Raw genomic sequence first — 27,179 nt, 5'->3', positions numbered from 1 at the left:
GACCAAAATTTTCGAGGGTTGAGTGTGAGATTCTGTTGGATTCTATGCAAGTAGGAATTGAACAATGTTTGTTAAGCCGTTTGTATCTGTTGTTACAAGCTACGTACGATGAGCGAGCAAGGTTCGGATAGAGATAGTCCGAAGTACCTTGGGACCAGCTGATAGAACGCATGTTGAAGTCACCCATATTATTTTAATTAATTTCTATTTAAATTCATTTTAACCATTAAATGTTGTCAATTAATGGTAAAGAAAGTTAGATTTTTGTATATTTACAAAGATTTTAACACTCGATTGGATCAAAGTCATAGACAATCTTCAAAATATTGAAGTTTGATAATGCAAATCGGTTATGAGTACTAACTTCCGGGCATTTTTCAGAAGCTCATGTTGGGGATAATGGCAATACAATCGATGTCATATTGAGTTTGCTGATATCATTGATTATGCAGGATATGGATCTGCAGTATTTGAGGCGCAACATATGTTACACGTCGTTTGCCTAGCAAAAATGAAAAATACAACACATATACCAAGTCACTCTTCATGTGTTATAAATCAAACAATGTAAAATGATGTCTTTGCGCAAAAAGAATACTTAAAACCGGGAAATTTGAAGAAAAATTAGGATTTTTCTAAAAAATTCAAGAGAAATTCAAATCAAAATCATCATTTCACTTGCTGCGCCACCTGGTTGTAAATTGAACGTAGATTCGTCAATTTGGTTAAAATCGATACATCGAGCCTGTCTCCCGTTTGCATATCGTAGGGCGTGCAGACGGTCAGCAGAGTAGTCAAATGACTCGATACGTGACTGATCGAAACGCTTGGGTTTGTTCCGCACTGTAAGTGTTCTACAGTAGAACCTCGATTATCCGCGGAATAGTCGGGCAAGCTCATAGCGATTAACGAAAAACGCCTTATCAAGCGTTAATGGCTATCGTCGGTTAAGCGAAGAACGGAAGCAGAATGATAGTCTAAGCAAACAACGCTTACATCTATGGAGCAGAACGATCAAATTCAATTGAGTCTCACGATTTTTCGTTTATCAAATGTTGAAATTTGAGTTTGATTGAGAGCATCGAATGGTTCGTTTCCAGACTAAATACAACACCGGACTAAATCGATTACCACGTATTCGATCATACGGATCATACCGTGTGCAGCTCACAGCTGTCAACCGAATCTGTCTGGGTGTGTGTGTGAATTAGATTGTAAACATCCGCACTGGGGACATCGTTGTGTGCGTGGATGTTTACGTTTCACGCGAGCCTCTTTTTGTCATATGGTAAAAGCAAAACTGTCTAGTCAGCCGCCCGGTTCGTCATCAGCGACTTGATTCCTCGTGTGTTTTTCCCTTGAAAATTAAAAACAAAATAGAAAAGTGCTGAAGCACCACCATCATCGCATCAGTGCGCACCGGACAAGGTAAATTCTGTTTATTTAGACATATTTTCCTTGCCCAAGTTTAAGCGAAAATGTTGATAGTACTCGGGTCGAGGTTATTTTGTCTTTATTATTTTCGTCTCGGAAGTCGGGCCAGACGCAGTCTTTTCAAGTGAACTCTTTTTTTTCAATAAGTTTGGTCTGTTTTGTAGATTATTTCGGAATAATAAAATTCTCACATCTTTACCTTATCTGGTTGAGCTAGGATGATGATGTGTTGAATTGAAAAGGTTCTAAATAAGGACGAAAATAATTTGCCTCACAGTTAGGATGCAACTATGGAAGTGTGTTTGTTTGACGGTTACAAAATTCCACAAATCTCAATGTATTCCTTGATTACTGTATTTTGTAGGAACATATGATGCCCTGAAAACATGCAAAGAGATTTCAGGGACATATAGTTGGAGACGAACCAACCTACGGCTGAAAATCTCTACAATAAAGAAAGAAAAAATGTACTCTTATGTCGGAAAGTAACACAATTGAATTGAGCCTGAAAAATTCACGATAAAAAAATAGAAGAAATGAACTAAAGAGTGGATTACTTAAAGTCAACTACGATCAAAGGGCCCTATTCCAGAAAACGAGACGAGCAATTCGTCTCATCTCGTCTCGGCTTCAGTCATTGTCGAGACGAGCAAAATATCCTATTCCAGTACACGAATTTCATTGAAATGTTTTATTTGGTAGACTGGAAAGACTTCTTTCACTTTTTCTCGGTATGATCAGTGATGTCAGATGTGACGACATGTTTTTATTTTGAGAAAAACAACAAACATTTTTAAAATTGATCAATGGATACTCTTTTCTCAGTGCCAAAATACTAAAATCATAACAAAAAGGAATTTGATTCATATATCTTTTGGTTTCATTGATAGTTTTTCTACCAGCATATGGTTTCATCACTCAGACGTTTTGTTATTATGGATCTATTAAAACCAATTTTTGTTCACCTAATTCACCTTATCAAGAAAAGTTTCAAATCTATATGCTTGTATTTCCATTTACAGTTATACTATAAAGTAGTCTATTTTTTCACATTCATAGCAATAAACTTCGAAACCATTAGGTACGACGAATGAAACGCATCATTGTAAAATGTGAATCAGTAGATAAAAAACATTGGTTTATCAAAAATGCACATTTGAATTATTCATTTTCGTTCAATATGATGTTGAGAGACTTTTCGTGCCGTATTAATATGTTCAAAACAGTCATCTAGCATCCCTGGATATGATTCCAATGTTTACATTTGATTGTGTTGTTTGGAAGAGGCCCATTTGAAAATCTGTAAAATTTTGCAATTACTGAATTGAATTTGATGGTTGCAGTTGAAAACATACATTGCTTACACAATACTATTTTAGGCGTGAGACAATTTTTGAAAATAAAGTCGGAACAGAAGATTACCGATGCTTTAAATAAACAAGGTGAACAAACATATCAAACAATCTAGACGACTCGACTGATTTATCGGTGAGCGCGGCCAAACGTTCGTTGAGCCAGACGAGCTACTCGTCTGTTTTTAGTCGAGCTCGGCTTCTGGAATATGAAAACAAACGAGACGAGCGCTCGTCACCTCATCTCGTCTTCTGGAAATGGGCTTAAAGTCAAGATAGCAGTACAGTGTATTCGAAAATGCAATAGATCCTATTAGAATATGAACTATCGAAGACGTAAACCTTCAATCTTTTATAATACTTTCTGGAATATAAGGTATTTTTGTATGAAGACTCCTGAAAAAATAATGTTTCACTCGTAACATTTTTGTGTGTAAATTCTTCCGTTTGACATGTTCTAAATAGGAAAAAGTTTTCAGAGCATGTCAATTACGGTTATTTAAACATAAAAATGTTACGAGTGAAACATAATTTTAGAGAAAAATTTTCGAACCACAACTTTTTCATTCAAATTTTCAAATTAGGATTAGTTGTAATTTTTTCAAAGAAAACATGAAAAAGTTGTTGATGGAAAAACTTTCCCTGTACAAGTGCTCATCTTCCGAAGTATAGATGACTTGTTGGAAATTGTAAGGGCTATTCGTATAATTTTTTGAGAATTAAAAAAAAAGTTTTTGAGAAAAATAAATTTTAATTTTATAAATAATTTTTTATCGATTTTTTTTAAATTTTTGACAGCTTTTCATGAAAATTTGAATAACTCCCTACATTTCATCCTCTGGCAAGAATTTCGTAGGTATTATAGTTTTGAAGTTATATTTTTTTTGTAAAAAATCATAAATTTTGTTTTTCCAAAAATTATTTTAATTTTTTTGACGTAGAACTGCGTCTTTCAGGAAGGGTGTCAAATCAGAAAACAGGTCACGTTTTTGACGTAGAACTACGTCTTTCATCAAGGGTGCCAAATCAGAAAACAGGTCACGTTTTTATGAAATAAAGTTAACGTTAATAACTATTTTTGTCGCGAACGGATTTTGGCGATTTACATACTAAACGAATCGGAAATTCCGTAAGATTTGTTTAATATGCTATACATTAGATTCCCCTGGTTTGAAGGTGGTTAAAATTCATGAAAACTTTAAGCGTTTCCATTTTCCCTAACATTTGTTCTGTCCATTTGTGTGCTTTCCCGAACAGACATGTCAATAACGAGCAACTTATCGACGACGAACGGAGGGGAAATCGTAGGATTTGAAGTCTCCATGGACAAAGGAAAGGAATGAAGGGGAATACTTGCCTAGAGTATAAACAGTGGATCTCGCCGAGGCAAACTTTCAATCGGCATCGGACTGTTGAGCAATTCAGTTCACTTTGCTTTCACTGCGTTTCGATCTAAGATTGGACCCCACCAGTGGTAATCCAACTTGGATATCGTCGTTTGATTTTTCTGTTCGTTTTTCGTGTTATTCGTATCGTGTGTTTTTCTTTCCGCGTCATAAATTGGACGCTTCGCGTAGTGTGTGATGAGCAAAAAGAAGAGGAAGGCAGGTTCGAGCCCTGCAAAAAACAGGAAGTGGGTTATATCTATGGTATAACCGCAAGGGTGACGTAGGACTATCGTTGATTTAGAGATCATTTGTTTGAAGTTGAATCAAAATCAATTCTGAATGAATGAATAAATGAATATTTGGGGGACTTCGAAAACGAGAGCGTTACGTTGGAGGCACAAGGTTTTATGCATCCAATATAGGATACGAAAAACCTTGTTCTGAAGAATAATCTTCAGAAGCTTTCCTGCTAACTGCACTTGATTGACAAATCACAAAACCAAATGTATTATATGGATATTTTATGGATAGAAAACATTAAAATAAACTCTTTCGCTTGAATGTAATTTTCAATTCCAAGGGGAACTGGCAGATTATTTTCCAGCAACGATTAGATATTTCCACATTTTCTTCGATACTGGAAGCCCACCAGTGGTTAATACTAACTCGATAACCAGCTGTTAATAGCACTTGATTGAAAAATATTTGGTCACAGTGTTACATGGATAGAAAACATTAAAATAAACTCACATGAACACATGAATGTATTTTTAAATTCCCAGAGGAACTGGCAGATTATTTTCCAGAAATGATTAGATCTTTCCGGAACTTTCTCGATGCTGAATGGCATCCAAACGGAAAGAATTCTGCGCGTGTATGTGTCTCCTCCAGCACGTTAGGCAACGTTGTTGTCTTGTCGATGTCCTCACGAAAAATGAATGCGTCTCACCACCAGAATATCGCTTAAGTATGCTTTTTGTGTGTGATTGAATCGATAGAAGGTGTGGTTTACGATGGCAATTTGGAAGGCAAACTAGAGGGGAATGAACTCTCTGAGCTCGAAACTTTCGGCGACTGAGCAATAATCGATTGCGTGCGCATACAATATTGGATACGGAAATATCCTACTGATGGGGAAGAATAATCTTCAGAAGCTTTCCTGCAAATTACACTTGGTTGAAAAATTACAAAATCAAATGAATTTGATCGCTGTGTTACATGGTTAGAAAACATTAAAATAAACTCTTTCACATGAATGTATTTTTAAATTCCCAGAGGAACTGGCGGAATATTTTCCATAAATGATTAAATCTTTCCGGAACTTTCTCGATGCTGAATGGCATCCAAACGGAAAGAATTGTGTGTGTATGTGTGTGTGTAGCGATGTCTTCCCGGGGAACCGTTTGTGGCATCACTCTCCTCCTGATGGATTCCCTTCTGGTCTAAGGTGCACAAACAGGCTGACACCGTTCATCCGCGCTTTCATGATAAACGAAGAGCTTCACCACAACAGCGACAACATGCTCCAATCACTGTTCAATTAGAACTGAGTGGATTTCCGAGCGGCGCTCGCTTATATACCGATTGGTGATTTCAATAGCCTGTTTCTAGAACAATTTTAAGACTATTGAAACAAGTTTTTGGATCAAAAAAAACTCACAGGAGGGTTGTGTCCGAGACACGACCGCATAGTTGACGTAGGATTCCGTTAGGCTTTCTGTTGCTTTTGGATATGTTTGAAAGATTACATTGTTAAACTCTTTGATAATGATTTGGTGGCCCTGAGAAGGGCCGTTTTGTTTGGTTGTTGGGTATTGTTTGTTCATTCCACCAGTGTTTACCGAGCGATGATAACAGAAGGATAGTAAACAGTCGTGGGATGGTGCGTATCAGATAAAAGATGCCGAAGTGGAACTAGATATGATAAAAATCACCCTCTGTGATCCTAGACGAGATGCCTCCTGTGTTATGTATGGATGAAATAAAGGAAAAAAAACTCACCAATATAATATAAGATAACTACCAATACCGAACACAATTATCAATTTTTCTCATCAGTGTTTATATGTTACTTTAATATAGAGAAAACATATTTGAAATGGAAAAGGTAATTTTCTTTTAAAATGTTCACTTTCTGAGTGTTTGTTCAACCCAATGCGAATTTTTACTGGACTAACAGCACCTAATACAATATGTAGATAATATGGGAAATCACTTTTTCTAATATTTCTTCACTTTTCCAATTTTTCTCGCCGTATAAACTTTCCTTGGGTGAAAATGAACACAACAAAACAGACAGCTTGAACCAAACGACCCATTCTCGAGCAGGATCACACCTTGGTTCTTATTTATGAAAATTGGAATAAATAGAGTCATTTTAACACAACTGCTACCAGATACAATTTTACACTTACACTTGTGCCCAATTTTTCACAATACACGATTGATATGAAATTTCATGAAGCAATCAACATTAAAGTTCCAAATTTAAATTTCATTCGCTAGAATTAATCGTATCACTCAACTTACTTGCAATACAAAAATGCCCCCGACTTGCAATGCCGATTTCTCCCAGGCAGCTTGGTTTTGATGTCTCTGTTAGGGACCCGCCGCATGTGTCGTCAATTTCGACCAATCAGAAATGGGTATTTCCGTTAGGATGGGGGTTAAGATTTTTCAATTGTTCGATATTTTATTTCATGACATGTATTATTTTCTTCAATATAAAATTTTTTTATGGAGTGCCGGAATCGATTGACGCAAAAATTTCATCAATCCATCTTGAAATGACTGAGCAATAAGCATTTGAAATTGGACAATTTTCACGATGTACTCGATTTTCGATTTTCAATTTGTACCCCAATATGTTCCCGAAAGACGTAATCCTACGTCAAAAGTAACAAGTCTATAACGCGTAGACATTTTATCTTTCGAATGAATTGTTTATCATACCATTTCGTTCAGTTGTTCAGGAGCTATTAACGCTCAAAATCTCAGTCTCCGGCGTAACGCTTTCGGTTTCGAAACTTTGATTTTACACCCCGGTATAGAAATGAAAGACGTAATCCTACGTCAAAACGAACGCATTGCCAGGGGCAATAAAATTTCGAGACAAGCGTCTTCTAATGCTGCACGCGATGTTGGTGCAGTGAAAAGCACTCGCACTGAACCGAGCCTTCGTGAGTGTGACACCGCATCGAAGTAGGGGACTTCGGCGCGTCGGTCGAAAATGTAAGCGCTGTTACCCAGGCAGCAACTAATCTCCCCCCGCTGGTGGTGAAGGCGGTCGCTCTTGACAAACTCATCAGCGAATTCGCATCGATGGGTGTTACAACAGAGTACAAGCTGTGTGGCATAATCACCTTGATGACGTCTTTAGAGAACCCCTATTGAACTGACAGGAGCCAACATATCGAGAATCCCACTGACATTTTCCCTTTGTTTTCACATGAATTGGGTATCCCACTGACAGTTCTGCTTGAGATTTTGCTAACGATCCTAGCATCAATCATGGCACCCGGCTGGGCATAATTCAGTCTTTTTCCAAGCAGTTAACATTGTTTTCTGCCATCATCAGGGCTTCGTTGGTGCCTTTGAGAATGCATCAATGCATTAAACTGACGTTATGGCGAAGCAGGCGGTAAGGTTGGGCGCCAAAAAATTATTTGGGGAATACCAAGCATCTTGAATGTCTTACTGGAATGTTATAAGTAATTTGGGTTCGCGTGTCAATCGCAAAACTGCCTTCAACTAGGATTGCATTTGCGCTAATATTGATCATAATGAAGCATTGCTACTGTTTTCGAGGTTGTTATTAACAAAAAGAGTTTATTTCGCTTGTTTAGAAAGTAAATGTCGTTCTTGAATTTTGTATGTGATTAGGTTTCGCTTGCCAGTAGCAAAACCTCCTCCACTAAGAGTAACAGCTACGCTTCCCTCGAGCATGAGAAAGTAATGTAACTTTTTTCGAGGCCAGTAATATTAACATAAGTGTTTGTTTTGAGAATAGCATAAAATGATGAGAAGTGTTTATATTTCTAGTAGTTTCATGCCACCGATGTATAGCGACTTATGCAAAATAACAGTGTAGTTCTACGTCAACAATGCGGTCGTATCTTGAACACAAGCTCCTACAATTTTTTTAAAAAAGTTAACGTTAATAACTATTTTCACTGTGAACGAATTCCCATGATTTGCATACTAATCGAATCGGAAATTCTCTAAGATTTGTTTGATACGCTATACATTACAATTCGCTAATCTCTAAACGGTTTAAATATATGAAAACTGAAAGAACTTACTTTTTTCCCATACATTTGTTCTGCCGATTTGTGTGCTAACCCTATCCGTATTTCGAATGCTTATAACTCGAACATTTCTTAACAGATCGGAAAGATGTTTGCATCAATTGATGAGAAATATTTCTACGCGTCTATCACAATTAATAAAATGTAATTTTTCATGAGATGAACAATTGAATAACTGTAAAAGCGTTATCTAAATGCCCTAACTGCCAAGTTTTGATTGGCCCGATTTACGGTTTCCCCAACACAGACTTCAAAATCGATGTACCTGTGCAAATCCGCTTTGCAAATATACCTTGATGCCTAGGGGAATCAATACAATGATCGTTTTGAATTTTTCCGTTCACATATTTTGGTAGTCCTAGGCATCATATCAAACGTAAAAGGACGTTCATCAAATTTATTTGTAACGAAGAACATAATCTATTACAAAACCTCGATGCATTCTTAAATAATATTCGAAGTGGTAAACAAGTGGATCGCATAATATAATTGCGTAGTTCTACGTCGAAAATATGCGGTCGTGTCGTGTGCAATGAGCTGTTATTCTCAGAAGATTCGTCTCAAGATATTGTGAGATTTTATTTTTTACGTTTGTTTACGTTTCGAGAACACCTAAATGGTCTGACCTGAACCTCGGGTCTAAAAAGGTTGCAATCAGATAATTTTGATTTTCTTCTAAATAGTTAAAACGACCTCTCCAGCATTTAAATATGTTCTCATACGAAGTAAGTTCGGTGTTCTTTGTGCAGTCTGGTTCTTATCCAAATACTTTTTTGATGCAGGAGCATGTGGAATTACCTCGAATATATAAAATCCCAGAGCACTTCTCCACCAAGCATAACACTTGTTGAGTCTTCAAATTAGTGAGTTTGTCGCCGATCATAACTCATAACTCAATCTAAATGAAAATAATTGATTGTTGATTGCATGTAACTCTTGCTCTTACTCGGCCAGTATTCGAATTATCTCAATACACTCACAAAATTTTATTTCTAATAATATAAAACCATTATCAGACTAAAACTGTTCTAAATTCCTTGTAGAAAACATGATACACTATTAAATAGATTTTTTTTTCAATTAGCAATAATCGCACCTCGGTATAACCTCATTGGTTACGATATCGCCACTGCGCAAAGCTAGGTTGGATACTTATTCTAAACGGAAAATTTAATATTCGTTCAAAATTTTTATTTAAAAATGTGTTTATTTCTTTCTTACATTTAACATTTTATTTGCATCATGTCACATGCTGTTTAGGGTGGTCCGAAAAATCTATTATTTCCACTTTTTCCCAAAAAAGATTTTTTTCCAAAAATGGTATGAATACCTTTTGAACCACTGAACCGTTTTAGATAATTGACATATCAAATTGAAGCCAATGAGCTAGCCTTTTATTAAAAAAGATTGAACTGTAAAAAAAAATTATTTTGTTTTCGTAATTATTGATTGTAGTCGTTTTTTGTTGTTTGCATGGCTTTGGACTAGAGGCCGCTATTTTTTTAAACATTTTTTTTTAAACATTTTTTTTTGAAAGCTGAGCCTTTTTTTTTACATAACATATCTTGATATCAGATTTTGATCGTTTTTAAGATATGGTTTTTCAAAGTTAACCGATGGTTCGAAAAAATAACTTTTCCATCTTTTTTCCACCGCAAAAATTCATAACTTGTGAACTGCTAGACCGATTCAGATGATATCGGTCTAGCAGTTAATTTGATATATTCAAATTAAAGCTTATGAGTTGGGTTTCTTCGAAAAAAGTATTACTTTTGCCAAAAATTTGGATTTTCGTTTTTGTAATCATTGAATGAATCAGTTTTTCATAGTTTTCTCGGTTGAAGATTGAGGGCGCTATTTTTTTATATTTTTTCTGGAAAGCTGAGGACAGTTTACATAACATATCAGAGATGGGCAAAAAAGTTCACTTTGATGAACGGTTCAACTAAGTGTATTAGTTCTTTTGAATTGTACTTTCGCTCTTTCGTTCAGCGATATTAAAAATAACTTAGAATATTAGCTGGAACCCAACATCAATAGACAGTTATTAATTGATATCGTTGAATTGGATAGATCTTTTGATCCGCATCGGATTTATATTTTTAAAATTTAGTGGAGAAAAATAAGATGCTTCCTAGAAATCGCAAACTGAATGTGAATATATATTTATCGGCCGAGAATAGTATATGTAATAATTTGATGCGCAATATTTCATATTTTCTGTTAGGACAAAACTAAGGATCCATGTAAGATCGTGTTTCATAATGGTTCATTCAGAGTCCAAAATCCAGTATTTGCACTAACAATCATGATAACACGTACACGCAATAGGTCAAACAATGGACTGAATGCAACGATTTTTTTTTGTCAACTTGACAATATCGTTTTATTTTTCTTACGAACGTTCTCGTTATATTTATCCATTCCGTCCCGCGCAAATCAATTCAACTGCACTCGCTCGTTCGCAAACATTTCGCCCGCAAACACTTTGTTCTCAAACAGTTCTTTCCCATACAGTTCACTCCCAAACAGTTCGTTCACAAACAGTTCATTCACAAACAGTTCACTCTCAATCAGTTTGTTCTTGAATAGTTCACTCGCTAACAGTTCTTTCGGAATCAGTTCGCTCGCAATCAGTTCGTGGGGCGAACTACCGTTCTTTAAAAAAGAGTGACCGTTCGTTCACTCTTTTTGGCGAACTATTTTTTTTCGTACCGTTCGTGAATGGTTTGCCCATCTGTGTAACATATCTCTATATCAGAGATGCTTTTTTTCGTTTCTGAGATATTATTTTTCAAAGTTAGCATGTTTTAAGTCTTCGTTCAATGTTCATATGTGACTTGACTAAACCTATGCGACTAGAATCCAGTCTTCCCGCTTAATATGTCGATCATCTAAATCGGTTCAGTAGTTCAAATGTTATGAATTTTTGCAAAAGGTCATTTTTGCATAAAAGGGGAAAAATGATTTTTTGGACCACCGATTAACTTTGAAAAATCATATCTCATAAACGAAAAAAATAGCATCTCTGATATCAAGATATGTAGTGTAAAAAACCCTCAGCTTTCAAAAAAAAAATTTAAAATATAGCGCCCTCTAGTCCAAAGTCATGAAAACAACAAAAAAACGACTACAATCAGTAATTATGAAAACAAAATGCATTTGCTAGTTCAATATTTTATCAATGCTACTTTATTGGCTTCAAATTGATATGTCGATCATCTGAATCGGTTCAGTGGTTCAAAAGTTATGAATTTTTGGAAAAAGACATTTTTGGGAAAAAGTGGGAAAAAATGATTTCTCGGATCACCCTAAAATGGAAATGGCCACCCTAAGGAAAAAAAAAATAAAAAAACTATTTTGCAATAAAGATCAAAACTACCACTTTTTATGGAAATCTGAGAGACACTATACTGCCGTAATCTCACAAAGTGATGCAAGCACCAGAGGGTAGAATTTTCAGTACGAGACTTTTCGTAAAATTGCCTGTATAATCAGCATTCGCGTACATTACGAAAATCTGATCTGTACAAATGGTCGGTGTTAAATCAGACCGGACCATGTGACATATTTTTGATTTCGAGAAAAATGAACTTGAAGTTCAGTGCTCTCCAATTTTCAAAGCATTTAATTTTTTCGTTTGATATTGTTCTCAGAAATGTTAGCTACTTCGACGTATGGTAATTGTAAAAAAACATCAAGTATCATGCCAAAAAAGGCAGTTATTTGGCTATCTAAACGTACATGGTCCACTCTGACTGAACCAAATGAAGCATTTTTTAAGATTTGGTTCACTATGAATGAACAATTTCAAAATATGTTTCAATCTATTAGCAGTTGTGAGTCAAAGTGTGCCATTCTGTTATGAAAATTAGAGCGAGAAGGAGCGTGAGATTGGAACTGCATAAACATTTGGTTTAGCATAACCAAATCTTTTACAGGTATGAAAATAATTGCACGGCAAACATATTAAAGCATAAACTTCCCATTTTCAATCATCTTAGACAGTATAGAATTCGAGTTTATTGTCATCGCTACAGTCTAAATGGCACTCTGAAATAGTATATTTTGCAATCATTCACACTGAAAGCCAGCATTTTTCATTGATCTGTTCGGTCAGAGTGGATCAAGTTTATTTTTTAATATACTCAGAATGTGCTCATTTTACACTAACGAGTTCAAGCACATTTAAACCTTATTAGTTGCAAGAAGAGTTTTGTTGGTTTGAATTTGGTGCTTGGAAATTGTTTAAATTCAATATACAAATGATTGACACATGGTTCATTCTGTCTGCACATGGTATAGAGCCATTTCGCCATGGTAAATGATACATGGCTCTGACTGCATACTATGAGGGGTTTGCGTTGATCAATCATAACAATTTCGATCCGTTAATCTTGCTGTATGCATGAATTTTCAAAGTTGATAAATTTGGGGTGTAGCTTACATGATGCTTAACCAAACGTAATCAATAACTCGAAATTTTCCATTTTGTGACTTTGTCCTCTCTGACGTAACACCGACCAAATTGTGTACAATTGATGGAAAAACATTGCCATCAGCTTTAAATGCAGTTTTATTTAAGCTATGTTACCAACGCCAGTTTGTTGTGGAAACAGCAAATTTTAATCGCTGTTTTCACAACCGATTGGAGTTCGTCCATCAAAGTATGCGAGAATCTGTTTCCAATTATTTTCTCCAAAGTGCCGCCGTTGAGCGGAGCATGAGAAAGCATCAGGGAGAAAAGTTCTACACATTTTCCGTCTCTGTAGCATGCGTCGAGCAGGCTAACGTAGTGGAGAACCCGATTGTAACAGTTATACCGTTTTGTCTCAAATTCCGAACACTTAAGCTTTGTTGGCCATTAAATAGTGTCTCATTAATCAAAAAGGTGCTTTTTCGCGAAATTAATCTGGTTTTTGGATACAATAGAGCATTTTTTTTCATTTGCCCACCATAAAATTGATACACAAATACATATTCAAGGAGAACAACTAAAAATATTTTTGATTACTTTTGTCTCAAATTTCGAACACCAGAAATGCAATTTTTGAGCTACTAGACCGATTCAGACGATCGATACATCAAATTAAAGCCAATTAGGTATTCTTCTTTGGAAAAATACTATACTCCCAAAAAATTGGATTTTGTGCTTTGAAACTTGATTCAACTTCCGAATTTGCTAGCGCAAACATATTATCGCTGGTTTCGCAGTCACTTTTTTGCAAATTCTTAGTATTATAAGTTATAGGCAGTATCGATACCTGTGAACGATGTTAAAAGGAAGCCTATACCACAAAGAATGTCAGAGTTTTTATTATTAAGTTATTTATAACATTAAAGTTCAGTAAATTTACATTTTAAAATTAAGTGCTCGGAATTTGAGACAAAACGGTAGACAGCACCATTTCTTCCAATCCGAAATGACATTGAAAACATCCGTGTTAAATAAGATAATGCCGTCCGAAATTATCCGATGCAAAGCAAATACAGTTTTCGCGAAGATGTCTTGAATTGTTATAAGATGCGTTTCAATTGAGAATTTAGAATCAATTCAAGATTCAATCAACACTCAGCTTCACTCAGCGAAAGAGACATTGAGCAGATGAGGTAAGTAAATATCGTCAAGAAACTTTGTCCCTTGATTCCTGAAGATAAAGGACACTATTGGGAAATCCTTGTAATGAATAATCACATTTATGGGTATGAATTGTAACTAAAACAATTGTTATGTGAAATATGTGAGAACAACAATACAATTCAATCTAGAATATTTTTTTCATCTTGAATGCGTTTGATTTTATGAATTTAAATATTTGACGACACTTTTAAACAGAGCTTCTAAGTACATGGTTTGTATTTCTAAAACAAATCGAAGTTCCGACTGTTTTTGATAAAAATATTTGGCATGACGAGCTTTTCGGAAAAGTATTTTTTTCACAATGAAGAAGACATGTGACTCTCATTATGCTAAAAGTTCATTACGGAACATGTTGTTATGTGAAATTTGCTGTCTATGTTCGTTCATTCTATGCCATCAGAACAGATAAAAAATCACAGCATCACAATCTAATTACGTCACATCATAAGGGAAGTGGCGCTTGAGCCACTTCACAGTGGAAATGGCGCATATTCCATTCGTTTTCAATTCCGTTTTCAAGCTTTTACGGGGCCATTTTTTCACATTTCTGTAAAACTTTGCAGTCGTTTGGAAGGATTTGATATTCTTTATCGATCTGTAACATAAAAAGTAAAGTGTCAATTTTGACGCTTGCGTCACTTTGCGAGACCATGGCAGTATTTGGTTTGGCATGGAATGGCTGTATTCGCGTTGACGGCGGAATGGTGTCGACATCTGGATACGACATTAGTTTGTATGAGGCCAACTATTCTCTATCGGATTAGTCGGCCCTAAGGCAGTTTTAAATTGCTAAAATTTGTATGAACTTTTTTTCTTGGCGTTATTTACCTACTAGAAGTACGTTGTTCTGACCCTAATTTAAACTATTTTCTATGAATTTCTAGATATTCTCGCCAAAACTTACCATTATAATATAAAATTATCTTTAGACACAATTTTTGTATGATATTTGTTCACTACTTGCAAGCAAAAGTGATTTTCATTTACATAACATTTACTAATTTGATTTGCAAAAAATAATTTTCATTCATAATTTTTATTTTAAAAGTGTGTTCATTTCTTCTGCAAACCCATATTGTCATGCCTACTTTCCCATTTCGTAATACGAAGCTCAATGCCGTCAACGCGGATACATATACAGATGCACCTTAAAGATACCTAACTTCAGGTACAATCTAGGCATAACGTAAACAAGTTAATTATTTTTGTACCCATAACGCCCGGTTGAATCAACGAGGTGTATTTGTGTAATTCGGATTTCAATTCTACTTTAAAAACAGCTTATGTTTTCATTAAGCAACACGAATAATATGTTAAAAGTTTGTATTGAGATGAAAAAAAGATTGTTTAATATCGTTACTTTTTGTATTACGAACTTTACGGCAAACCCAACATCTAGATTCTAGAAGAACACCAGCATATGTTGCTAGAATACCGGATACCAATCCCTCATAGATACCATATGGAACCGGTCTAATCAAGAATCGGGAAGGCGCAAGGATGGAGGGAAACAAATACGGACCAAATGAATTAGCAAACTATTCTTAATCAATCAGATTTGATCTGCGAATGAGATCAGTTTAGATCAACAAGACAACCATTAATTTCGTCGTTTGTGATTTCTGCTAAAAATACGATAGATGCTGCTCTATTTATTCATATCAAATGCAGTATTTTGATGAATTCAAGCTGCCCATTTCTCAAGTCAGTCAAGCGCAAGTCAGGCAACTGTACCCTGATAACAGTTGACCATACTCTGTTGCTGATAAAACGGTACAACGATCGTGAATGTTTGAGCAGAATAAACAAAGCCACAGCGTTGATTCGTCAATCGCTAACTCGAAACGTTATTTATGCTGAAAACGGTTGCATTGCCACCCTCTTTCCCTATCTACTTTAATTGTTTTATATTGCATCCATTGGTGAACAGCTCCGATCCATCATTCCCCGATTGGCATCCGATAGACCTGGAGTGTCGTTCAGGTGGGGCTCTCAAAATAGAAGTTGTTTTATAATCGGTTTTTATCTTCCACCGATTCCATTGTGATTGTCCAAAACTAAATGCTGCATTCTATTTTCAGTTGTCGGACAAATACGTTGCGGCAGATAACGTGAGAAATTGGGGGACTTCCAGTGACGGATATACAGACACGAAAGGTCGGCTACAAAAATGGCTGAAAGGTGAGTATTCTTTGAAGTTATTATTTTGTAGTTGGCCAGTGATTGTGGTGGCTCCTTGTGAGTGGAAAATTCCGATTAAATTCCGTTGAAATTCGCTATCTCGCGAATAAACACTGCGTGGTAATTTTTGTATCCATTTTTCAATTTCTTAGCACCGTTACTGCGGCTAGATCCGCCCATCTCGTTTGCGCTTTAAATGCCGCACGCCGCCAAAATCCGCTAGGTCAAAGTGATTCATCATTTTTTTGCTTCTTTTTTCGGTGGTAATGATGTGGTTGTGTCTCGGAGATCTTTCGCCGGTCAATGCCCGGCGCGCATCCCTCGCTTTATTTTGGGGTTCATTTGCGTGTCTGAAACCTGCTGGGAGCCCTTGCTAGTCGGTAGTAGAAAAAGGTTCAGCAGAAATCCCGTTAATTCTGATACGTGTTTTCTATTCTGGTACTATCTGAAAGTGCTAGCTCGTAAATAAATACGTAATAATGGAGAGAGGAACGCAAAGTAGCGAGATTTGCGTAGAATCATTTAGCGGGCACCTTCCGTTAATTTGTGGCTCTTCGCTTTCTCGCTACGCACGCGTGCAGTGTTGCTAGAGCAACTGGTAAATAGCAACATCTCAAAATTAATCCAGATTTTGGTATTGTAAATTCTTTGATAAATATTAGTTGACTAGGGCTCGAAACTGAACGAAACGCTTGGTGATTTCAGAAACGGATACACAAAAAAAACAATTCGATTTGTTTGGTGACACGGCCACCCGTAGCAACAAGCTCTTCGAAAACCTCCAAATTTAACCATGTAATTCGAACGAACCTGCGAATACCATCAGCCGGAGATAATGACGGTGTTACATCAGCCTGCGATGAGATGAGAAAAATGCCGATTAGAACATTTCACCAGTGGGAAGAGAAAATAAAATTAAAATCCAGCAGCTCGATTATCGCCAGCACTAGAAGGGAAAGCAAACAGTTTCGCGCACTCTTGAATTGATCCGATGAATAATGGGAAATTCTACACCGCGAGCTGGAGGCTCGAAAAGGGGTCATCTTGCAAAAACGGTACTTTGGCTGGGCTGTGATCATTGAACCTTCTATCCGGCTCGAGCGGCGGTTCTATTGACACGTCTCTCGGTTGATTCTGCGGAATCGTCGAGAAACTGGATACCAATTGCTTCACCGCGGTACCGTTATGATGAACTAAAGGGTACTTTCCTTATTCATGAACCCGGATATTGCATGTTGTACCACTGCACAGCAGAATTGCAGTGCCGGGAAGAACGGAGTAAATAAGCTAAGGAACCTGAAATCACGTTGACTCGCAAATGCTACACTGCGCCCATGTGTTTTGCCTCATGCGTTCGGGTGGGAATTTCAGTGAAAGAGGCTTCTGGGAGTAAAGAAAACAAATAGAAAGTTTTGCACACCGTTTAATGGATGCAGAACGGGCGGAGAAAATTCATCGTGAGCTACGAAAAATGCCATGCGGAAATAAACGACGGTTGCTCAACAGGATTTGATAGTCTAATTTTGTCATGACGGCTGTATTCGGCAGTATGATCTGGTGTCACAGTTATAATGCAATAATTCGAATTGTTTTGTTTTTAATTATTTACAATGATTCTACATCTCATTGTGAGATTAGTTCCAACCCAACTGGTGCTTGAATTAATAGAAATTTTATGTTTACATGAATAAGGTTCACGAATAAAAACAGAACAAAACATATCTATGAAGTTCGATGTGAAGTAAAAAAATTGCGCTTCATGCATGATACTGTTGTCCCGCTTGCTGAGAGAGGAAGTTTGAAAACCTTGCCGAGTAAACGTCTAGATCAGGGTTTCTCAAAGTGGTCCAATCGACCCCATGGGGTCGATTTCGGTTTTGCAGGGGTCGATATGAACGAAAATTGATTTTGGTGGTCGACGAGGTCTGAAAATAGAAAATGGACAGATTAAATAACACAAGTTCTTATTGCATAAGTTGTGTGAACCACCCTGTTATAAAAATGACTAATATTTAAGTAGAAAATATTATTACTGTACATTTTGGAAACTCAACAAGATGATGAGCGTGTGCGCACGACGAATAGAAAAAAGCACAAGATGAAAAATTCGGCAAGTAAAAAACGTGAACAGCTTCGTGTAAGGTAATGAGCTTGAGCGTTACGAACGGAGTCTAGCTCCGACTACACTGTAACAATGTTTTGTATTAAAGGTAGACAAAACAGTCGTCCTGAGCCGCTTCCAGCTACACGTTCTTCAACGTTCTTGTTCAAAACATCGGCATTCTTGTTCTGTGCACCCGGCTGCATTACGATGTTTGGTCTAGTCTTCGGGTATTTGCTGTGGTACATTCTAAGCTGACTTCGGTGGGCCATTACCTCCTCGTTTCCAAGAAGTATCCATACAGCCGTACGACCGTTGCCGACGAAATTATTGAATTTACCGTCGGAATTATCCTCCGGAGCCGGATTCTCAGCCGATTGTTCGAATAAATTTCCGAAATAATGAAAGACCCCTTTTTTCAGGAACGAAGGAATGAAGCCTCGATTCCAATTTCTTCCTTGTAGGAACAAAGAATCTCAATTAGATGGCGGATGGCGTTGTATTTAAATTTTTTTCGCCTTTATCACTTTTTTAAACTTTTTCCTCGTCGCCACTGTAAAAGTAATGAAAAGGTTTTTGGGAGATGTATATGGAATTACTTGTGGTCTTGTTGAAGGTAGAATATAGAACTGATTTTATTGTCAAATGTGACCGCACGGAGTCCAGCTCCGACTACACTGTAACAATGTTTTGTATTAAAGGTAGACATAACAACAACATGTTTAGATAGCTAAATAAAGCGAACTACAATAAAGTGATTGAAAAAGAATTTACAAAATGCGATTTCCTATGTGCATGGCGTAGCAAAAAAAAATTTTTTTTTACTTATCTCAGGAAATTTGAGATGGGTCGCGAAGCAAGATTCTCAGCTTTTTTGTATTGATTGTATGATTGAAACAATATTAATAATATCATTTGGCCTTTCTGCCAGAACTTTAAAAACAAGAAGTGGGTTATATCTGTGATATAACAGCAAGGTAGACGTAGGACTACCGTTGGCTCGGTAATCATTTATTTAAAATTGCATCTGAATTATTTGTTAATGAATGAATGAATGAATCTTTTTAAAGATTGCTGAAAGTTTTTCTTGTTAGTGTGTGGGTGGTAGGTATAAGTATGAAATTGCTATTAACCTAAAATTCAACTCTTTCGAACTTGTTGGTGGTCCCGAAACGAACCTTGTAAAAGCAACTGAAAATGTTCGATACATGATCCATTTTTGTTCGCTTGAGAATAATACGAGATTTTTCATGATCACTTCATATAAACTGAGGGCGCCACTTCACGGTGAAAAGGGACTAAAGTGTATATAACCTTGCATAAAATTCATTTCGCTTTTACCGTGATGTGGCAATTTTTCATGACTGTTCCATGCGAAAGCAGAACAGAAAGTGATGCTATCAGATTACATCACGTGAACACCAAGTCGAATGTGTAAATGTGTGCGAATATTCCTTCGCTCGGACGCATTCACAAGCAAACATTTTTTTACGACTGTTTCATGCGAAAGCAGAAGAGAAACTGTGAGTAAAAGTACTCACGCCTTGCATGTGTCCGCTATGGTTTCCCAGACAATACAAGCGAGCAAAAAAAAATCACAGCTTTCATGTATTCGAGATGACGGTTTCTCCAGGTGCCTAGATTTTGCGTCCGTGTTCGGGAACACATAGCGATCCCCACAATAGCAATCATTATAAATGAGCTAGATTGTTATGATTTCAATAGGTTGCTTTCAAAGCAATTTTTAAGCTATAGAATCGATATCTGGATCAATAAGTGACAATCATATAACTCTTTGAGATTTTATCTTTCGGATGAAGTGATTATTATACCACTCCATTCGGCTGGTAAAGAGATATTAACGTTCAAAACCTTGCACTCCAGCGCCACTCTCTCGTTTTCAAAACTTTGATCTTACACCCCGGTACAGAAACGAAAGACGTAGTCTTACGTCAAAACAAAATTTAAGCACAGAAGCAGTTTCCGTATTTCAAAATTATCGCAATAGCTTCAATACCATGTTATATAATTATATGTCATTACTTGGACGCATTACACAAGGATTTTACTGACATGTTTTAAGATCTTCAAAATTTTGAAATTCCTCAATAAATAATAAATAAGAAATCCGTACTATATCACAGCCATGGAATGTCCCAAGGTGGTGGTGCAAGAAAAGTTCATTATCATCAGCACAGATGAGGAGCTCAAACTAAAGAACAACCAATGTTGTCATATCTTCTGGTTACAACGCAACATTGAAACATAGTATCCTGCGATTTAAGACATTGCTCAAAAATATCTTCTCGTTTTTCCATCATCATACTTTGTCGAAGAAGGCTTCATTGTGGTTACAAACAACCTTAAACCGAAGGAACTTTTTGAAAATCAACGAACGAAACGTATTTTGATATTCTGATAGTTGCGGATAGATTGGATTCACATGTTTTAAAGGATTATAAAACCCACCTTCTATTGGTGTTAAGGCGCCCCTCATTTGAGATAACTTTTAATCAATCACCAGATGATTATTTGGCACGTATTCAAACCTTTTCTAGATTATAACACTTACAAATATTGTAAACATCGTGCTTGCACACCATTTGTATCAGATTTAGATATCTAAACCATGTAATTAATGAATTTCGATGATCTCAATTTTGATCATTAGTTGTCCGATTCACTAATTTTGTTTTTCCACATGATTTCTATGGCAACCGCTTGGCGCACTGTAGTTTATTTATGGTGTCCTTCGCGCATAGCAGAAATAAAGTTTCTCCGTGTTGAGTGAACACTTTCAAAATGCCCATATTCAAAGAAAAGGACATATTCTGAAGAAAGCCTAAATCATGAATGGATCAATATGATGACAGTAAACTCAAGTAATGAAAAATGCAACATCTATTTGAAAATTCGATTTTTTTCAATTAAAAATGGTGATTTCAAAAACCGGACAAACCATGATTATTTTTCGGACAAACTGTGATCAGAGGTGGACGAACATGACCATAATTTCTGTTCGAGGAAAATTGCGGGTGATTTTTAGATGTCGAGAAACTCAAACTTCGACGTCTTTGTGACACTAGTAAACGAAGTCAAATTGAGTTGAAATTTTGCATCGGGCATTTTTCCGCAGGAATCAACAATTTTCAGGAAGTCTCGTTTGAAAATTCGGGTGACAGTTTTTATTGGCACCCCAATTGGTTCTCCATAAGAGCTATGGTGGAAAACGTAATTTTTCGTTTTTTTCACGCCATTCTCAATAGCTTGGAGATAAAAATATGAAGAAAAAATACTCAAAGTGCATTTTTCGATGTTTTTTTTTTAAAATTTAAATGTGTTCGTACGTGTTTTTGACATAGGAATACTTTTTTCGGGAACATATCCGGGGTACAGATTAAAAAACGAAAATCGCATCGTAAAAAATGCCCAATTTCAAACACTTATTGTTCAGTCATTTCATGGTGGATTGATGAGATTTTTGCGTCAATCGATTTCGGCACTCCATATCCATTTTTTTACATCGGATAAATAATGTCATGAAACATGAATTTTTGTTGCCACCGAAATGTGTTCCCTAACACATGCTTCAAAACCAAGGTGCCTGGGGAAATCGACATTGCAAATATATAGGGTTAGGGAAAAAGAAATGTCGTATTTCTGATCGAAATTTGACGCTTTATTTAACGTAATTATTCAATTTAAGTCAAATATGCGCCGTTCTGTTCGCAAACTTGTTGCCATTTAAAAGGCAACTTCATTATCATTATCGCTTCGACCACGACTTTTTTCGCTTTAGGTTGTCGTACGTGATCAACTTTTCATCACCAGTCAACATCTTCTTCAAAAATGGGTCGAGTTCGTTCCGTTTCAGCAGTGCATCGCAGACGTTGATTCGGTCTGAAAGATTTTTTTGCGTCAACTCGTGTGGCACCCAAACATCCAGCTTTTTTTGGAATCCAATTTTCTGCAAATGGTTCCAAACGGTTTTATGGTCTATAACCAGTTACTGGACAATCAACGAGTGCTCACATGCCGGTCTACTTGGATGATTTCAACGATTTTATCGGTTTCCACGACGATTGGCCTACCAGTACAGGGTGTATCTTCGTTAGCCACTACACCAGAACGAAATCGATCAAACCAACGCTGTGCTGTGCAAATCGTTACAGTATCGGGGCCATAAACTACACGATTTTTCTCGGCTGCCTTCGTTGCAGTTTTACCTCGCAGGTAGTAAAAACGTAAAATATGGCGAATTTCTTGCTTGGTGGACTCCATCTTTGACGCGCTATAACTTGAGACTGAAAAGGACCGATGCGATAAGTACAACACAAGATATGTTTAAGTGTTGCCATATATTGACAATATACGACATTTCTTTTTCCCCAACTCAATATATAAGTCGGGAGCATTTTTGTATTGTAAGTAAGGTGAGTGATACGATTAATTCTTACAAATAAAATTTGAATTTTAACATTAATGTTGGTTGCTTCGTGAAATTTCACATCAATGACCGATCATGCATTGTAAAATGTTTACCACAAGTGTAAGTGAAAAATTGTGTATGGTAGCGGTTGTGTTAAAAATGACTTGCGAAATTAAACGATTGTTGTGTTCATGTTCACCCAAGGGAAGAAAATTACGTTTCCCATTTCAAATATGTTTTCTGTATAATAAAGTAACATGTTTTTTTGTGTTGAGAAACACTGATAATTGTTTCCACAATTGTGATAATTTTGTAATTGGCATGCAACAGACAGTCTAATGGAATCCTACGTCAACTATGCGTCCTGTGACTTTTTCATTTAGTGTGATTTTTTAGAATTTTTAGAGATTTAATTTTTTTGGAATTTTGAAATTCTTTTTTTTAGGAATTTGGGAATTTTATTAATTTTTCAAAATTTTGAGTCCTAGCTCTAATTTTGTTGTATTTATTAATCAAAGTGCTGAACAACACGGGAAAAATATTTCCTTTTGTATAACTGTTGAGAATTGTTTTTCGGTGTTCGTCTTCAATTTAACGATCCTCCGGAATGTCACAGAAAGCGAATTGTGATTTATACCGGTGTTATAAATTCGGTCATCTTGAGGGTATGCACCAAACTTTGATCACCGGAAAGATTGCTCTTGAACAGAATAGAATATGAAGGATCAATACGGATAAATTTTTCGAAAAAATCCACAAGGCTTGGTAATGTGTAATTTTTTTTCAGAATTTTTGAATCAATATTGCGTTGTACAAAGAATATTTTATATTGTTTTGGCATGTCGATTTTTTTCAATTTTTGTAACCCAGTACTGCTTTTATTTTTGATTCAATGTGCTGTTTTTGATATGTGTGAATTTTCCAAATTTAAAGTGCTTTACAAAATCTACTGTAATTCTGCAAATATTGCAGTAAGTTCTAATGTTTGCAGGCAAATTTATAGCCTAGTGTATTCCCTAAACATCCGTGAACGTTTCATATTGATACGTTCAGCCGTTTTTTCTAGTCGATTTTTCAAAGTTTGGAGTGAATTAGAGGAGCATTTAATCGCAAATCGTATCAGAATTACAAAATCCTACGCGACTCTCAGAATGAACTATTCGTAACTTTCGTCTTTATCTTTTTTTAAAGACATTTTATGTAATAAATCTGGATGCCAAAACATGTCCGCTAAAATAATTTTGGGTGTACTGGTTATTAGGTTTGGGGGTCTTGTCACTTGCTTACCCAGCCAGACCCTTTGAAATAAGGAATCTACATTCAGGGGTCTAGGACCCAAATTCATTCTAAATTCAAAACACAAAGTAAAAAAGTAGAAATCCAGAATCCAAAACAATGAAAACGAACCGTGAGTCAAGTCATCTATCTGTGAAATCATTTGATTGCAACAGAATTAAGAAATAATACTAAATCAATCGTCTGGCACCAACCTTCATTTCTTGGTAGTCCAAACTTCATTTCGTTTGCACACTCAATAAACTTATTTTCTCTATTTTAGATTGATTTATTTAGTTAAACAGTGCAACTGGAAATGATTATCCAGAAGCCCCAAGTAAATAATTGTGAAAAAAAATCTTAAGAATGTTCCACTCAAATGATGTACAAAGAAACACCTTTGAGTAACCTTCCAATTTCACCCCAAAAACCAGCAAATAAAATCTCATACGCAACAAACAAGTGATCTCCTGAATATCATTACTTTCCTTTACCTGGAAAATGTGTCACTTTCAACTCACCTTCAGATGATTTCTCCGGTAATACAAAACAAATAGCACAAATATCGCTTTGCAACCACAAACGAGGAAGTGCGAACCCCCGTACGAAGAGACGAGGAATACTCGGAAGATAACAGTTCTCGCGCCTGTCTGACCCACTTTCGGAGCGGCCATTCTTGCAAATCATGTCTCTTACTCATCCTTCTCGAACGCGAGCCGAAACGAAGGAGAGCACGAAAACAACCCCTCCGACCCACACAATGTCAGAGCCGATGGCCCGTTAAGAGCAATGGTCAGCCTGTGAACAACAAGGTGTTAACCGTAAAAATACAGCGCAGGCCTGTGTGCTACAAGTCAACAAACTTTGTGGATAACGTTCCAGACTATTGCTGGGATTTTCCTATAGTGATTTCTCCGCCCCTGGCACCTGGGTTAACCCCTCTCGACAGGAACTGTCTGCGGCGGGGGCACTCGTACCACGAAATGTAGGTTAATAAGCATCAAAATGCTCATTGGTGGTGCCGGACAGGTGAGAGTACCGGCCGAAGGGATTGCCGTCGAACTGCAAGATTTTTTACGAGCATCAAGACATCGTCCGTGTGTACCTGTAATGGCAATGGCATTAGTTATTACGTTGATTAATTTGTTGTTCCAAAATACCTGTCAGATATTATCGGATAACGATGATCAAAATGAGAATAAACAAAAATTAAATCCATTGAACATTCTTTGAGTCAAATTAGTTATACTAAATTGGAAGTCTTGCGTTGTGCAAGAAAACAAACTTTTAATGCCGGTTTTGTAACCGCTCTTAACGTGCTCATCAAATTTACCGTTACCGCAAAGTATTCCTAACCTATTTTCAACCTGATCTTCCCGAAGGCGGTACGGTCGTTTGCAAACACACGCACGTACACTCGTGTCGCTTTTGACTTCCAGTCAGCAGATGATGTTCGGTTGGGGCGGTTGGGGCTTTTTCCAGCACCACATCCTCCATCATCTCCTCTTCCCCACCGGCTCATTCCTAGTTCTATCGGATGCCAGATATTTTTTGAGCGAATCCCTAAACTTTTTGGAATATAGGATTTTCGTTTATTTTCTACGATGCATGCAATAAGAAGTCATATTTCCCAGTAAATAATCCAACCGGATAAATATTTCTGCGTAAATAGCATCAAATACGAATACAGGTCGGACCCGATCGGCGTCGTGCACAAATTACATAACGCGAGTAGAGGGTGGGGGGGAGGCGGGTCGAGGTTTCGTTACTTAATGTGACATAGGGGGGAGGGGCGGGGGTGTTAGTCGTGATCGTTACGTAACAAAATTCCATTTTTATTCCTAAATAAATTCACGCGCCCCTAACTTCGATTCTGAGACTAAAAGAGGTATGTTTCCTGAGCCAAGATGATAAAGCACGTGTTGTAATGGGCAGTAAGCAGGCACTGCTTAATGCATCTCGAATATTGCGTTAATCTACCGAATCATTGCTGGAAAACATAAGCTTATTCCGTCTGTTATCGCAGGATGCAAATAAAGCTAGGGCACCTCGATCTTGCTGAAGTTGTTCTATGCAGTGTTCCAATATACGTTGCAGTTTGTTCAGGAAGGCACTGTTCTTCGAACGCATTTCCTCATGGGATCGATTATCAAAGTATGTGCGAGATGCCTGAATTCGAGATTATTCGGTACCGAAGAATAATCAAGCCAGTAATCATAATTAATGTGGATGGAGTACCAGACGAGAACTCTCGTTTTAAAAGGTCATAGATATTTTCGATCTATTATTTTAATCAATTGAGTTTTGATGCAATATTAGTTGCTACAAATTCTCCAGCACGCAGTGCATTCAACTGAGTTGGATTGTCTCTTTTCCGGCAGGTTAAATACTTCCTCGTGATCGTAAGGGAAACAAGGGACCCGGAATTGGAAATAAAACATTTTTAGTATGCATAGGGAATCGTTAGCTGATTTGTGGAATAACCTAGCGATCGATGGATATCCCGTCAAAGCAGAATATAGGGGAAGGATGGTGAGGACGGATACCTTTAGCAAATGTTGATTTTTTCGTGAACTTCACAAAAAATACATAGCTATCTCACCACAAATTGATAGTCTAAGTCTCTTTTTATAATAAAATTTGTCTTTGAAGCAAATAAGATTGAGTCGGGAAAGACGGACACCTGAAGTGGGAAAGATGACCACTATCTGAAAATTCAAGTTTATGTACTTGATAAGTTTTGGTGGTCTTCAAATAGGCCTTAAAATGATCGAACAAAAAGGCTAGACTAAAATCACCTAAAAGGCTTGCAATTTGCAATTTTTTTCATGTCCAAAATAGCTTCCGGCATTCGGAATGACAAATTCGGATTAGGTTTTAAAAACCGCTCTGCTTATTTGTCCATGATATCTGGTTGCACTTGCAAACGTAGTTAGTGGGCATCTGTTAAACAAAGAAGGAGGAGATAATCAATTTGTTTCAAAAACGAAATGTTTGTCTTTAGTGGAAGAAGTGTCCGTCTTACCTGACTTGTTTCGTATTTAGTTTTTATAAATATTTCTGGAGTAAAA

General features: G+C 36.7%; 1 protein-coding gene, 1 long non-coding RNA gene and 1 other non-coding gene across 8 annotated transcripts in view; 1 reads left to right on the top strand and 2 right to left on the bottom strand.

Moving 5' to 3' along the window:
* Positions 1 to 541: 541 nt before the first annotated feature.
* On the bottom strand, positions 542 to 25,561 carry LOC129773623 (uncharacterized). 4 transcript variants are annotated; one of them, XR_008742694.1, is made up of 4 exons: positions 25,269 to 25,523; positions 24,972 to 25,213; positions 24,630 to 24,906; positions 542 to 2,734 (listed from the first exon to the last, which is right to left on the bottom strand). It is a non-coding gene; the product is annotated as an uncharacterized LOC129773623 (long non-coding RNA). The 4 variants fall into 4 exon arrangements; XR_008742695.1 differs by lacking the exon at positions 542 to 2,734 and adding an exon at positions 17,835 to 18,228 and having other exon boundaries at positions 25,465 to 25,561; XR_008742693.1 differs by lacking the exon at positions 542 to 2,734 and adding an exon at positions 17,835 to 18,228 and having other exon boundaries at positions 25,442 to 25,529.
* The window catches only part of LOC129773605 (putative aminopeptidase W07G4.4), a 34,090-nt gene continuing 8,180 nt past the window's right edge, over positions 1,270 to 27,179 (top strand). Inside the window, exons 1-2 of one of the 3 annotated variants that reach the window (XM_055777243.1) lie at positions 1,270 to 1,428; positions 16,204 to 16,303. In XM_055777243.1, the coding sequence (XP_055633218.1) occupies positions 16,293 to 16,303 (11 nt within the window). In that variant the 5' untranslated portion in view covers positions 1,270 to 1,428; positions 16,204 to 16,292. Of the gene's footprint in view, positions 1,429 to 15,953; positions 16,141 to 16,203; positions 16,304 to 27,179 lie in introns of those variants that run through there. The other 2 variants (XM_055777249.1, XM_055777255.1) reach the window with 2 other exon arrangements.
* LOC129763891 (U4 spliceosomal RNA) lies at positions 9,482 to 9,622 on the bottom strand. Its single transcript, XR_008741065.1, has one exon. It is a non-coding gene; the product is annotated as a U4 spliceosomal RNA (small nuclear RNA).

Source organism: Toxorhynchites rutilus, chromosome 1, assembly GCF_029784135.1.
Source record: "Toxorhynchites rutilus septentrionalis strain SRP chromosome 1, ASM2978413v1, whole genome shotgun sequence".
NCBI classification, from domain to species: Eukaryota; Metazoa; Arthropoda; class Insecta; order Diptera; family Culicidae; genus Toxorhynchites; species Toxorhynchites rutilus.
Note: the sequence above shows the minus strand (reverse complement) of the source record. Positions and strands in the feature narration are given on the sequence as shown.